At 45.9% G+C, this 15591-nt stretch overlaps 1 protein-coding gene across 2 annotated transcripts in view; it reads left to right on the forward strand.

Moving 5' to 3' along the window:
• Nucleotides 1-5700, forward strand: part of Ca12 (carbonic anhydrase 12) — a 55323-nt gene extending 49623 nt beyond the window's left edge. Inside the window, exons 9-11 of one of the 2 annotated variants that reach the window (XM_069995210.1) lie at nucleotides 1245-1277; nucleotides 2132-2219; nucleotides 3415-5700. In XM_069995210.1, coding sequence (XP_069851311.1) covers nucleotides 1245-1277; nucleotides 2132-2219; nucleotides 3415-3487 — 194 coding nt within the window. In that variant the 3' untranslated portion in view covers nucleotides 3488-5700. The remainder of the gene's footprint in view (nucleotides 1-1244; nucleotides 1278-2131; nucleotides 2220-3414) is intronic. The other variant, XM_069995211.1, reaches the window with a different exon arrangement.
• Nucleotides 5701-15591: the final 9891 nt, after the last annotated feature.

A 15591-nucleotide genomic window follows, 5' to 3' on the forward strand; every position in this document is an offset into this window, starting at 1 on the left:
CTTTGCTCAGCAAACTTAAGACCACAGCACAAAGGTACCACCTCCAGCCACGGGAGAGGGCTGCTCAACTGTGCAGGCCCTCGATGACTCTCAGCTATTCAGATATGGAAGAAAAGATTCACTGTAAGGGTCTAGAGATTGAAGAAGAAAGAACCAAAGGGTATTTTATCAGAGAGTTTGGGAAAGAAACCATGGCCAGGCCTTTTCTTTTTGTTTGTTTACTATGCCAAGGCCCAAAGTTGGGTATTTTAAACAAAATCAAGCCCCAAAGCCAGGCATTGGTGGCTCACGCCTGTAATCCTAGCTACTCAGGAGGCTGTGATCTGAGGATCACATTTAAAGCCAGCCTGGGCAGGAAAGTCCATGCAACTCTTACCTCCATTTAACCACCAGACAGCCAGAAGAGGAGCTGTGGCTCAAGTGGTAGAGCCCTAGCCTTGAGCCGAAAAGCTTAGGTATAGCACCCAAGCCCTGAGTTTAAGCCCCAGGACTGGCACAAAACAAACAAGAGGAAAAAAAAACAACAGCCACCAAAAACCTAATACCAAGTTGTACTCTGCAGAGACCCCTGGCTAGGCAGGGACTGAGTGTGTGCTATACAAATACATGATGCTTTCCCCAGGGGAAGACTCTAGACCCCAGCACCTCCCTAAGTCACAGACTGCTCTCCGTGTTCAGGTTATAGGAGACCTGGGGCAGGGAATCTGAGCTGGGGAGCCACTCTTATCTGCCACTTGGGATGTGGATGAGGGAGGATGATCTACTGATGATGGCTAGCAAGGACCGTAATAGGCTACCCTGTCCTCTCCATGTTTGGTGGTGCTCATGTTTCACAGCAGCCTGAGTCCACCTGGGGAAGCCTGGCCAGGGATGCACATAAAGATTATAGAAGGATGGAAGCCCAGGGACAGAGGGTTGATAGCTCCTGAGAAACCAGCTAGACTCTCCTATCCACAGGATAGAAGAGAAGTCTGGTTCCCCAGGTATAGGGTGGCTCAAGCATTGAGTTGAGCCTCTGCCCTCTACTGGCATCTCACACTTGGCCAGAGTTCTCACAGGATCTCAGTGGCAAAGGGATTGGGGTGTCACAGTGGAGATCCCTGTGGAGGCAGCCTCTGCTCCCCATCTGGGAGCCAAGGGTGACCACCCACCAAATGAAAAAAGAGCGAGCCTCTCAACACACTAGTCACCTGCAGTATGGTTTGACCCCGGATTAATTTCCAATCTTTCCTCCCCTTGTTAAGTGGGAATGCTTCCGGACACAGGACTGAGTGTGGGTACGTGGCCGGCAGGCTGTGCATGCTTCCGATGGGTGAACCGGTGATTCTCAGTGTGATTGGGGTCTGTGATCCTTCTGGCCAATCCTCTCTGCTTCTCTGGCTGTCGCTCTGGCTCTTGGTCCCCCCCTCTTTACTATCAATCAGTCTTACCCTCTTAATTCAAAGGTGAACTGCCAGTCGAATGTTCTGCTAATGAAAAGTCTAATCACTCTACAGCATGTGTACACCCAGCCTATTTGGAGGCCTTCTGTTAGGTCATGGGAGGGGGACACTACCTGTAAAACATTCCTCAGCCCAGTGTGGAGGTCAGGTGACTGGCCATGTGGCCTGGGCGATGGCTAGGGTTTGGAGCACTGTTTAGGACTGTGCAATGCAATTTAAGAGGCCAGACTGATAGAGGCATCTCAATGGGATTTCAACCCATTGAGCAAAGATGAATCAAGTAGGTGATTCTGTAGCCCAGGGTTTCTCAAAGTGTGGCTCACAGACCTCATGCACCACCATCAGCTTGAGGTGTTTGGTTAAAATAGAGATTCCGGAGTCCCACATCAAACAGATGGAATCTGAGTCTCTTTTGAGGGTTAGGCTTGAGGAAAGTCTCTATTTTGAACAAGCTCTTCTGCTGATCTTTGTGCATCTTTGAGAAGCCCTGTTGGAAAAGTCACTACAATTTGCAAATGGCTGCCTACTCCAGCCAGTCTACTAAGCCAAAGGCTAGAATCTTGAGAAGCGAGATGGGGCCATGATCTTTTACCAAGGATGCTAGGACATGATCCACCTCCCCCTGCCCACTGTGGGAAGAGATGAGGGGGAGAGAGGAGCGTAACATGTGCCCCCTGCCTCTTCACCAGGCATTATCCTTTCCGTGGCCCTGGCTGGTGTTCTCGGCATCTGCATTGTCCTGGCAGTGTCCATTTGGCTTTTCAGAAGGAAGAAGAGGTGAGTGGGTCAGGAAGGGGTGATTCATGGGCCCATGATGGCATGCCCGGAAAGGCAGACTAAGGGAAGAAAGAGCCTCCATCGTCTGGATGCCTCCCCTAGCAAGCTGTTCTTCCAAACACCAGGGCTTCAGACTCCTTCCATGAGACACTGGTCATTCAAGGCCACTGCCCAGGCCTTGGAGATGTGCATAGAAGCCTCGTTAATGAGCCGTTGCTAATTACCCTGCAGCATGGACAAGTCTCTTGGTTTGGGGATTTGTGCCTAATAGGAGCAGCAAAACTGGATTTTAAAAAAACCTGATTTTGTTTTTGTTATTGTTTTTGGTGCCAGTACTGGGGCTCAAACTCAGGGCCTTGAGCTAGAATTCTCCTATACCCCAAAGGGCGGACACTCTTCTCCTTAAGCCATAGCTCCACTTCCAGTTTTTTTTGATGGTTTAGTTGGAAATAAAGTGTCTCACAGACTTTTCTGCTTAGGCTAGCATTGAACTGTGATCCTCAGATCTCAGCCTCCTGAGCAGTAGGATTATAGGTATGAGTGACCAGTACCTTGCAGGAAAGCTATCTTCTTACTAAGAAAAAGCAGAAATAAAAATGGAGGAAAACCTGACTTCTCCCTCACATTAGCTATTAATACCTTTTGTTCAGGTTTTATTATCACATGTGCCTTCTTCTCAGACAAACTTTTTTTTCCCTTGTATTAAAAAAAAAGACTTCTAGGAATTATGGGAGTTAACAGTTTGAGATTTTCTTCAAAGTGCAGGTCTAGAAGTTGTAGGCATTAAAGAAACAAGTTGTTTGATTAGTGCTTGGGGGAGGGAAGATATTTCTTTTCTTTTTCTTTTTTTTTTTTTTTTTGGGTCCGGTCGTGGGGCCTGAACTCTGGGCCTGGGCGCTGTCCCTCAGCTCTTCAGCTCAAGGCTAGCGCTCTACCACTTGAGCCACAGTGCCACTTCCGGCTTTTTTCTTTTTGCTTATGTGGTGCTGAGGAATCGAACCCAGGGCCTCAGGCATGCAAGGCAAGTGCTCTACCACTGAGCCACCTTCCCAGCCCCGAGGGAAGATATTTCTAAGAACTGAAGAATTAAAAAAGGCTCCAAAGAAAGGAGTTTGCCTCATTCCAGGCCTGGGTCTGGCTACTCTGGGTTCTGGCTCCTCTGTGACTCACAATCCATGTGTTCTTTGTGTTCTAGTAACAAAAAAGGTGACAGCAAAGGAGTCATTTACAAACCAGCCATCAAGAAGGAGATGGAGGCCCATGCCTGAGGTCCGTGGCACTCCTGAAAGTCCAAGGAAGGACCCTGCCTTGGACAATGCACATTGGCTCTCCAGACACTTGACATACCTCAAGATGTTTCCTGGAGTTCCACCTGTAAACACCCCAGACCCTTGTAGGGGGGCCTCCTCCGCTGGCTGCCCCTTTGCCCTGGTGTCAGTCACCCCAGTGTGAGCCACAGATGGGACAGCTTGATTGTTGGGTGAGAGATGGCTAAAAGTGCTTGATTGATGGCCACAAACCAAGCCACCTTCTGGTAGGTGGTGGTTATGTTTGGAAAATACCTTGGTCCAGGACTTCGGTGGGTATGCTTTCAACTGTCCTTGAAATTCTGCATCTTCTCCAAGTTTTCCGACTAGAATGTGTACTCTCTGCTTAGGTGATACTTTCAAAACTTACTTTCCTCAGCAGTCATCATTTCCCTTGAATCTCCATCTTTTCTCTCCAACTCTTCAGTGTAACCAGACAAAAGAGATCAGCGTATCAGAAAGCAAAATGAAAACACAAGATGACCTGAATATATTGGGGGTGTGTCCAAGTCTGACCTTTGGGTCAGACACACTGATTGGACCTTAGAGCAAGGTGGCCTCAAGTTCTGTTTTTTGTTGGTAATGGAAGGGAGGCAGAGAGAAAGTGGGGAGAGAGGAGACGAAGAAGGGAGAGAGAATAGGGAAACTCCTTTGAGTAGAAACTGGAATTACAAGTTGTTTATCAGGCCACAGTCAACTGTCTACAGGCAGTTGTAGTATTTCCTGTTTTAGAATTGGGCCATTCCTTGAAGATGAGTTGCTTTCTTTTTCTGACAGGAGTCATGAGTTCTCAGATGACCCAATCTGCTTTTGAGCCAATGGGAAATGGGCAGAAGTAAAAATGATTGTAGAGCCTTGGCTCTTTTACCAGAATGTTCATTTCTGCGACTTTGGGGTCCTTACTGCCAACCTGGAATCAGGACTTCATTCCTCTGTGAGGACGTCTATACAAGCAAGGGGCTGGCATAGTCCAGTGATAATGGAAGGATCAGTGTTCATAGGATGTTACTAAGATTCTCTGAGTTCTTCCTCCTCAGCCACACCGTAGTTTCTGAGACTTGATTCCCTCTCAAAGAGAGAAGAACCCTGGAGAGAGATCACCCTAATTGCTAGTTCCTTGCAGTTTACAGAAATCTCCTGATTCTCAGTCTCATTTTGACAGCATGGAATGTTCTCTTGAAGCTTAAATTTCTTTCTTTTTTTTTTGCTAGTACTGGGGTTGAACTCAGGGCCTCACATTTGCTCGGCTTGCCTGCTCTGCCAGCACTCTACTACCTGATCCATGCCTCTAGCTTTGCTTTTTGCTGATGATTTTGGAGATGGAAGTTTGCAGACTTTTCTGTCTGGACTGGCTTCAAACTGTACTTCTCTAGATCTCAGCCTCCTAAGTAGCTAGGATTATAAACCTGAGACACTTGGCTTGAAGTATACATTTCTTTATAAGATCTATTTTTTTTTAAATCTAGTCTTCCCTGTAACTTGAAAAAAACAAAAAAAATCCTCCTCTGCTGCTACAACTTTTCATAGTGATGAAGCCCTATGTTTTTGTGGTCTGTTTCACTAGGCAGAGTTATGGGTGGCTGGTGGGGTTTCATATGTATATCTGGGATGACAGCCTGGGGTAACAGCAAGGACTACCTCCAGGCAACATGATTTAAGTAGCTTCTTGGCCATGGTCCAACGCCATCACTCAGAAACCAGCATACACTGCCCCAGAGCCATGAAACTGCCTTTCCAAACACTCTATTCCTGGATACGTTTTGAGAGAGGAGAGACTTGCCCAGAAGTGAAACGGTTAGGGAGGGCCCTGTCTTACTGCAATCTTCCCTTTGCCTCTCACAGAGGCTCCTGAGCCTCTTGATTCTGCTTACTATTTTCTGGTATCATTCATGAAAATCTGTAGCTGTCACTTTAAGAAATATTCTAGGATTTGCTGTATAGATTCTCAATCCTGTTTCACGTTAAGGGCCTACACTCTCTGAAAACTCCCCCCACCCTGCTAATCTTGGGGAAGCACTGGGGTTGGTAGCAGCCCTCGGGCCCTGTGCCTTTTGGATTGAGGCCATTGTGATGATGGTCTGTTTCGCCCTTGTGTATTTATTGCACCGATGATTGTAATGAAGACATACACTGTAAATCCAGGAAATGATAATAAAATGTTTTTGACATCAGAATGATTTTGTGGGAGGGGAAGTTGTAAGCTCCCTGATAGGGTGATGGCAACCAGGAAGAACAAAGTCTTGTCCCTGTGTCCAGGGCTTAGAATCTGGAAAAGGATATGACTTAATCACTTAACTTGGGGTGCAGACCTTTGGAGTAAGTGGCTCCAGGCCACACAGCTGTTTACTGAGTGGGAAATTGAGAGTAAGTAGTGCAAGGCTCAGGGGGGAGATGGGGCGCCACCTCGAAGTACAACTCAGAGCTGGATGTGGTAGTTCATACCGATAATCCCAGCACTCAGGAAGGTGAGGCCAAGAGGATTGTGAGTACGGCTACATAGCAAGATTGTCTCCAAAAACAGCAATAACCAAACAAGTCATCTTTGAATGAATAGATGGACAGAAAAGAGGGAGCTGCTGGAACCCAAAGGGATATGAATACGGGGGACACCTCCCATGAATCTCCTTTCTCCTGGATTGTAGGTGGCAGGTACACAGCCCCCAATCCCCTGGTTGCCTGGTACTTCAATTTGGATCCTTTTGCAAAAGATACTACCTCACCTTCTCTATAGTCTTTTGTCTAAAACCAGATTTCAAATCCCGGTTGGCTAAAAGAGGCAGTGCTGTGTGGGTTACAAGTAGGTGCCATCATTCTGTGAGTTATTTACAGCAGCCTCCCATTTTCACTTTAATAGCCCTAAGACAGACACAGGTGTACCGCTTACAAGTACCTTGCTCTGGGAGCTGATGCAGCTGGCCCATCTCTGGAGAAGAAACAATAGCAAGCCCCCTGGACCCCTCTGGTCCCTTCAACTAGAACTCTAAAAGAGTCTTCAGTTCTCCCCTTTCCCCTTTGGCATCCTAACAGATGCCATGGCCCCCTGAAGCCATGGCAAGAGGTAAGAAGACAGAAAAGTTCCTCTGAAATGCTCATGCCTTGGGATTTTCCTCCCTTCCCCCCCCCAACATGGAACCATGGGGAGGGCACTTCCTAGAGTGAGCAGTGAGCTCCTCTGTTCTCCATGGTCTGTCTCCCCATTGCCTGAACTCAATGCTTGCCTGGGTTGATGTGAGATGCTTGGAATTCATTGGTAAGAAACGAGGTGATGGTGGAACTCAGGGTCTCCTTCAGCTTGGCTTTTACCTTATCTAAATGCAGCTAAAACAATGTAGAGGGCTGGGAATGTGGCTTAGTGGTAAAATGCTTGCCTAGCTTGCCTAGCCCTGAGTTCGAGTCCTTGGTACTACATAAAAAATAATGTAGAGCACACAGTCCAATAAAAATAAATATAATGGGGGCTGGGAAGGTGGCTCAGTGGTAGTGCGCTTGCCTTGCATGCCTGAGGCCCTGGGTTCGATTCCTCAGCACCACATAAGCAAAAAGAAAAAAGCCAGAAGTGGTGCTATGGCTCAAGTGGTAGAGCGCTAGTCTTGAGCTGAAGAGCTGAGGGACAACGCCCAGGCCCAGAGTTCAGGCTCCATGACCTGACCCCCCCCCAAAAAAAAATATAATGCTAAGCACAAGATACTTCAGATTTCCTAGTGGCCATACTAAAATGGATAAAAGAAACCAATAGCATAGCTCATCTCTCTCTCTGTGTCTCTGTCTGTCTCTCTTTCTGTTTATCTATCTATCTATATCTATATATATTATAAAGGTGACATGCAGAGGGGCTACCATTTCATAAGTCAGGTAATGAGCACACATCTTTTGGGACAGTGTCACCCCTTCCTTTGCTCTAACACAGTTTTCCCCTCCTGTCCCTGTATACTCAGTAGTTTAATGAGATATTTTCATTTCCCCATAGGAACTCCTGAAAATCTGGTGTGTAGTTTACTGTTGCAACAATCTGGATTCAGATACTATGTTTTCCCTGTAAACATTGCTCCATGCTTAGATTTCACAATATTTACAGTTGAAAAAACAATTGCTCCAAGCGTACTTAAAATTTCCCAAATTACTGAATCAGTTATCCGTTTTTACATTTAAATATATTAAAATAAGAGTTTCTCATTTCCACTAACCACATTTCCAAGTGCTGGATAGCCGTTGTAGACAGCCTCACCTCAGTGGACTGTGCAGATGTGGACAGTACAAGGAAGGAACCCTGGAAAACTGTCTTAGTGGTTGAGAGGGAGGGGATAGGGACTAGGGACATGGGGTGGGGGGAGAGAGGAGATAAAGGGGAAGAAGGATATCAAGCCAAAATAAAAGGATTAGGTAGTGGATCCTGGCCTCAGTTTCTCCTCTCCCTGAGCCACTTCTTCAGTACCCATAGCTGCTTTGCCCTCCCTATCCTGGTTATTGCCTGGGGATTTAGGCGCTCAGAAGTGACTCAGGCCTGGGGTGTCTCTAGTGCTTTTTCTCCACTGTAGACATAGTACATAGTTATCAGTAGGCAGAAGCAGTTTCTGCAGAGTTCTGCCAGGTGACTCTCCGTCACGCATGTACATATCCACGCACATACTCTCATCTCCGATGACTTCAAAGCCCTGAAGTTCTCATACCCACAAGGTGTTTCTAGGCTTCCTGAGCCTGCTGGATCAAAATGGGTAGGTTCTGGCAAAGCCCTCCACGTCTGAATTCCATGGGGCCTGCATGGTTCATCCAGTCCCATTCCCACCTCGTGTCAGGAATCCTAGGATCCACTTTCAAGAGGAAAGGTGACTGGCCCCTGGAGCTACCTGTGGGGAAGTAGTGGCACGAGCATCAGTCTGCACTAGCAGGGTTGAGTCAGGTGGGGCCACCTCCACTTGTCAAGCGCTCTGGAAGCCATCCAGCAGGGACACATGGTGGGCCTCCTAGCTCATATTTAACTGTCACACAAGGAAGATGTGAGGCCTAGACAATGCCAGGGGAGGGAGGGGCATCCCACTGCCCCACCCACGCTTCATGAGTATAGAATGACGGGACAAAGTACTGTGCAGCAGCAAATAATTCACCATAAAAAATGATTGCCACCAGGCCAGCCTATTACGGATGGTAGATCAACCAGCAGCTGTAATGACTCTTGCTTGAGCAGTCCTGACTCAGTGTACCTTCACTCCACTGTGCAACTACGCAAGGAGATGTTGAGTGATAGTCCTACCTTGGAAGAAGAAAACAAGTACCTGGCTAGCCAAGCCCAGCTCACACAGAGACAGTACCACCAAGCTGCCCAGTTGCCAGTACTGGGATCTTTTCCACTGCAATAGAAGGCACCAGGCTTAGCCCAGTCATGCAGGGGTCCCATAAACCCCCACAAACTAAACACTAAACACACCTGTGTCAATGATCAAGTCAACAATAACATCCTGCATTCACTCTGCCTGGACATCTTAAAACTTTGGCCTTTACTCAGATAAAGTCTGATCCAGAATCACCAACTGAAGTTGGGCATGGAAGTCAGCTCAGCATTTGGGGGTTGGCCTTTATCTCTTAAAAGACAACAACAAAAAACAACTCCCCAGGCACTGGTGGCTCACACCTGTGAGGCTAAGATCTGAGGACTGTAGTTCGAAGTCTGCAGGAGCAGGCAAGCCCATGAGATTCTTGTCTCCAATTAACCACTGGAAACAAAGTGGAGCTGTAGCTCCAAGTGGTGGAATGCTCTAGCCTTGAGCAAAAAGAGCTCAGGGACAGCACCCAGGCCCTGAATTCAAGTCTCACAACCAATAAACAAAACAAAACCATTTCCAAGGACATATTCATTGAGCTTTCTCTTTTCCCAAGTCTAAGCTGGAAAAAGGAAACACAAACACACACACACACACACACACACACACACACACACACACACAGAGTACAAGTACCCATAATGTATGTATGTGCATATCATGTACATGGCTCAGGTGGTAGAGTGCCAGCCTTGAGTGAAAAAGCCAAGAGACAGCATAAGGCCCTGAGATCAAGCCCCAGTATCAGTATGTGTATATATGTATGCACACACATACTCATTGTCTTGATTGTGGTGATAGTTTCTCCATGTGAAAAGTATTTAAGTTTTATACTTTTTATGTACCATTTATCTTGCATCCGTTGTTCCCCAATAAATGAGAAAACTGGAGCACACACACACACACACACACACACACACACACACACACACACACACACACTACTGTGGCTCCCCCCTACCCCCACCTCCCAAGCCACACCAGGTCCCATCCTAGTATTTCCACCAATAGTCCATCTCTTCCTGGCTCCCTGGAAGGAGGGGCTTGGCTGGGGTTGGTATAACCCTTGTCTAGGGCTCACCCTATGGATGGTGGTAGCCCAAGGAGGGGCGAGATCTCTATTCACATGGCCAGCAAGTCAAAGCCATTATTTCTGCTTGAGTTCATTCATTTCCAATATTAACTTTTAATTACCATGAACACAACAGGCACAGAGCCCTTGGGTTCAAGGGCAGACACAGATCTCTAGAGCAATGCATGTATCAGTGACAATAGTCTTCTCTGGAAGAAGCATAGATTTTTCTAGTGCAGTCCAAAAGCTAACTAGCTAGTTCATGTGCTGAAGCTAGAAATTTAGATATACCGTAAAAGATCTCATGTTTCTTAGTGCTTCTTGCCGACCACACAACATGTAACCATTTGAGAGGTTTTCCTGCATAAGCTACTTTCTGTCTATAAAGGACCATGCAGCCATAAATGGGTACAAGCTGGATAATCATTATCCAAGTCATTTCCAACTGATTTTCTCATACCTCCCTTTCAAAAATCAAAGATTTAGGGCTGGTGGAGTGGCTCAAGTAGTAGAGTAGCTGCCTAACAAGTGTGAGGCCCTGAGTTCAAATCCTAGTACTAGAAAAGAATATAACAAAGACTTAAGTAACAACTATGATCTGCTTAGTATAGATTAAGTGGTGGGGACTCGAGTATGATTTAGGCAGGGCCTTTATTTTCAATGAGCTCCCAGTCTCATAATACAAACAGAAGCTACTAACTACACACACACACACACACACACACACACACACACATATTGTCACTACTGATCTGAAGCTACATTACCCAGGTGCCCTTCATTCACTTGTAAAACCAAAAGCATCCTCTTATGTATTTGGGCTATATTTTATATTATTCATACATTTTATAATAGTCTTAAAATAGTACATGGTATTTTGTATTGGTAACTAGGGCTTGAACTCAGGGCCTTATAATCTCACTTAACTTTTTTTGCTCAAGGCTGGTGCTCTACTACTTGAGCCACAGCTCTACCACCAGCTTTTGGGTGACAATTGGAGGTAAGAGTTTCACAGACTTTCCTGCCTGGGCTGATGTTGAACCCTGATCCTCAGATCTGTCTCCCGAGTAGCTAGGCATGAACTACTAGCATCTGTATAATACCTGTGTGTTCTAATCAATGTGGCTTACTATATGGCCCCCGAGGATAAAGATCTCTGGCATCTTGGTTTTGTTGTTGTTGTTGTTTGGTGTTTTGGGTATTGTAGTAATAATAAGTACTATACACTATACTGTAAACTCCATCTCTGATTCTGTACAAGCACTAAGAAGCATACTTTTACAACTAGGTAGAAAGGGAACCCACATACTAATCCACTGTTAAACAACAGTGGATGATTGAGCCTTGGAACTAGGACTTGCAGGGGACTGCTAACTCCACATAGCTGGGCCCTGAGCCAGTGAGCAGAATGGGTCTTCTATTCTGCATTTTCCGTGAGGTGGAGTAACCTGTACTTCTTCCCATTGGAGGGTTCTCACATGTTCAGGCTGGTCACAGGAAAATCTCCATCCCAACTGAATGCCAAACAACAACTGAATGAGAGCCATGATTGCAGTGTGGAAGGGCCAAGGAAACGCTACATGAATCTGGGCCGACACCTGAGAAATGTGAGCCTCTTCCTGGCTTACAAGCATCCAGTAATATGATCAACATCACCCTGGAAGGGCCTTATTTCAAACCAGAGTGAACTGCACCCATGGGGTTTTGAGTAATAGGCCATCCAGTTCCCTATATGCCCTGTCCGAACTTGAAGGCCAAGTTTGACCCCTTGGACTCCTCTCCAAGGAGAGGAAAAGCAAAGGGACTAGAGGCTACTTGGGTCACCAGGCAGGAACCCATCTGTACCCTCTTCTTTATCGGACTTTAATCATTGGCCACTGTCATATGATGTTTTTGTTTTCTGTGCTGGTCCTGAAGGCTTGAATGCAGGGCCTGGGAGCTGTCCCATGGCTCTTGTGCCCAAGGCTAGAACCCATTTGAGCCACAGCTACACTTCCAGCTTTTTTGGTAATTAATTGAAGAGTCTTATGGACTTCCTGCCTGGGTTGGCTTTGAACCAAGATCCTCAGGTCTCAGCCTACTGCGTCACTAGGATTATAAGCATGAGCCATTGATGCCTGGTTACCATGGGATGTTTTATAACTTCACTGTTTTATAATTACTTAGGCCTTAGTGGCATAACTTACATAACATTTTATAGAGGCCATACCAATATTTTCTAAATGCTGAAAATTGTTGGACTAAAGCCTCATATTAAATGAGAAATGTAAACATGATAAAATGCTCTAGCAAGGTGTGGTGGAACATGCCTGTAATCTCAGCACTTGGGAGACCAAGGCAGGAGAATCACAGTTGGTGGTGAGTCTGGGCTACATACTCTAAGCAAAGCATTTTAAGATTGTGTGATATCTGTCCTGTCTTCTTAGATTAGGAATGGTGAGGTCTAGCACAGCACTTTGCTAACCAAAAGCTAACACCTTCTAGGAGGTCTTAAAGTGTGCTGCTACATGGGATGGGTGAGCAGCGAGACTGCTGTTTTGTGCTGATGTCTACACTGAGAAAGCATGTTTCAGGCTGAAACAACTGGGCAGAATACCAGGACTCTTCTGTCACAACAGGTTATATTAACAATGGGAGCCAAAATCATTTTCTGTGTGGTTGATGGATATCAGCCTTACTTCCTTTAAGCTAAAACATGATTTTTTGTCAGTCGTGGGGCCTGAACTCTGGGCCTGGGTGCTGTCCCTCAGCTCTTCAGCTCAAAGCGAGCATTCTACCACTTGAGCCACAGCACCACTTCTGGTTTTCTAGTGGTTTATTGCAGATGAGTCTCAGAGACTTTCCTGCCCAGGATAGCTTTGAACCGTGATCCTCATATCTCAGCCTTCTGAGTAGCTAGGATTACAGGCGTGAACCACCAGCGCCAGGCAGGTTTTTAAAAATGGGGCCTGGGCGCTGTCCCTGAGCATTTCAGCTCAAGGCTAGCACTCTACCACTTGAGCCACAGTGCCACTTCCTGTTTTTTTTTGCTTATGTGGTGCTGAGGAATTGAACCCAGGGCTTCATGCGTGCAAGGCAAGCGCTCTTACCATGGAGCCACCTTCCCAGCACCTGTTTTGTTTTTTGTTTTTAATCTTGGTGTTGTAAAAAGCTCTTGGGTCACTACACTGCCAGTAAGGCAGGCCAGGATTCAGGTAGCAAGAGATCTCTAGTTATAACTACTGGTTCAAGTGAACAAAAGCTTGCAGTAGGGGCTGGGAAGGTGGCTCAGTGGTAGAGCGCTTGCCTTGCATGCCTGAGGCCCTGGGTTCGATTCCTCAGCACCACATAAGCAAAAAGAAAAAAGCCGGAAGTGGCGCTGTGGCTCAAGTGGTAGAGTGCTCGCCTTGAGCTGAAGAGCTGAGGGACAGCGCCCAGGCCCAGAGTTCAGGCCCCACGACTGGACCAAAAAAAAAAAAAAAAGCTTGCAGTAGAGAGAAACAATATCAGTCTCTATTACTCGGGCATTTATTCAAGCATTACAACAATATGTACATTTCCCTCTGCACAGTTAATCCTTCATGGAAGGCTTTCAACATCATTATCTACTCATTCCAATTTTTATCAGGACCCTGGAAGCTGACTCAGGAGGCTGAGAGGCAGAAGGATCATGAGTCCTAGGTCAGCCTGAACTACATAGTGAGACCCTGTCTCAAAAAGACAAAGACAAAAGCTTATTGTAACAAATGAAAATGTAGTGCATATACACATTTTTTCTGTGTATGTCTATGACTATACCTTCTCTATGGCCTTCATTGGCAGGTTATTTGAAACAGTGCCTTATTCATAGGTAACTAAGGATTATTAAATAATTTCCTAAACTAAGACATCAATCTCACTAAGAAAGGTTTCCTTCCGATCTGAGTTTTTATTACATGAGCTTTTATAATATCCCAGCTTCCAAGTATTAAACTATTTGTGTACAAAAAACTTGCTCAGAGTGCATAACATTTTTTGGGTTTTCTAACACTTGAGATCAGCAAATAGCTTATCAGATTATCCGATTATCCGATTTGTAGGGGCTGGAAAGGTGGCTCAGTGGTAGAGTGCTTGCCTTGCATGCATGAGGCCCTGGGTTCGATTCCTCAGCACCACATAGGCAGAATAAACAGGAAGTAGTGCTGTGGCTCAAGTGGTAGAGTGCTAGCCTTGAGCTGAAGAGCTGAGGGACAGCATCTAGGCCCAGAGTTCAGGCCCCATGACCAAAAAACAAAAAAGAGAGAGATCTGTAAATTCGTGGTAATTGCCACACACATACATTTGGCTAGATATGGTACTGGGATTTGAACTCAGGGCCTCATGTTTGCCTGTTTGCACATGACATTCTACCACCTGAGCCATACCTCCAGCCCTGTTCCTAGCTGGTTAACTTTTCTGAATGGGTTAGCTTCTAACTTTGACCCTCTGGATCTCAGCCTTTTGAGTAGCTGGGTTTATGGGCATTAACTCTGTATTGTTAGTATTGAATTTATCAAAGAATACGATATGTTACACTATGGATAAGTCCCTGTTTTATGGCCATCATAGTGCCCTTAACTCTGTACAACTTCATGTTCAGTCTCCATGTCCTTGACTTTTCAAGGAAAATCTCACATGAGGTTGGAAAACTGAAAACTGAAAACTCTGGCAGAAGCACTAGGATTATTGCGGAGAAAACATTCGGGGGCATAACTGTAGCTGCCTTGCTAGAAGCCCTACTCGTAGTGACTCTCTAGCTTGAAATCCTGGTATTTCAAGTGTAGGAGAGGGAATGGTGTGCAGCTAGTGGAGAATCTGGCTGCAGCTCCAGTTCATGCAGTTCACTCGGCTCCCATGATGGCATGACAAACCTATTTGTCAAGTCACAGCTGAGTTGTTTCTTCTGGCTGTTCCGGGACACATACAGGACTCACCAAGGCATCACCGTAACGGCCAGATAATTTCCAGTTCACACCAGCAGCCCCCCAAGGGCATCATCAGAAACAATTTCCAATTAGTAAAGTCATGATTCACTGGCTGTTTCCTCTTCAGAAAGGAAATTGCAAGGGCTGTTTGGAGGCTGAGCGCACACCTGGGCTTTCTTACAAGGAGAGCACTGTGTCACTGTTATCAGAGCCCAGGTGCACCTACTAGATCTAAAAATTACATGAATTATGATTATGTAATAGCATGACATTTGGTAGCTTAATACAGATTTCCACTTTTGCCATCTGGGTGAAAGCTGTGGTTAGCATCATGGGAGCCAATGGAAAGTGTTGATATCACCCTTTGGGCTTGTTTTCCTCATGCTATTGATTACCCTTCTACCAGGTCCAGTGAAACACATCTAAAACATCCTTCAGCACCTACTCCAGCGGCTCAGAGATACCTGAATGAGTGGCAAGTCAATCAGCCTGAGGTCTGGTTCTCACACTGTAATCTTTGCAGCTTTAAATTGAGGAGAAGACAATTCTTTCTATATTCCTAAGTCAGAAGGAAATCAATCTTTGTGTGTGTGTGTGTATGTGGTGGTGGGGTATGTATATACTGGAGTTTGAACTCAAAGCCTGAGTCCCTTAGTTTTTCAGATTGGTGCTCCATTACTTGAGCCACAGCTTCCAGCTTTTTGGTGGTTAAACGGAATTAAATGTCTCATGGACTTTCCTGTCTCGGCTGGCTTT

This window comes from Dipodomys merriami, unplaced genomic scaffold, assembly GCF_024711535.1.
Source record: "Dipodomys merriami isolate MVZ:Mamm:240054 unplaced genomic scaffold, mDipMer1.0.p SCAF_48, whole genome shotgun sequence".
In the NCBI taxonomy this organism is placed as follows: domain Eukaryota; kingdom Metazoa; phylum Chordata; class Mammalia; order Rodentia; family Heteromyidae; genus Dipodomys; species Dipodomys merriami.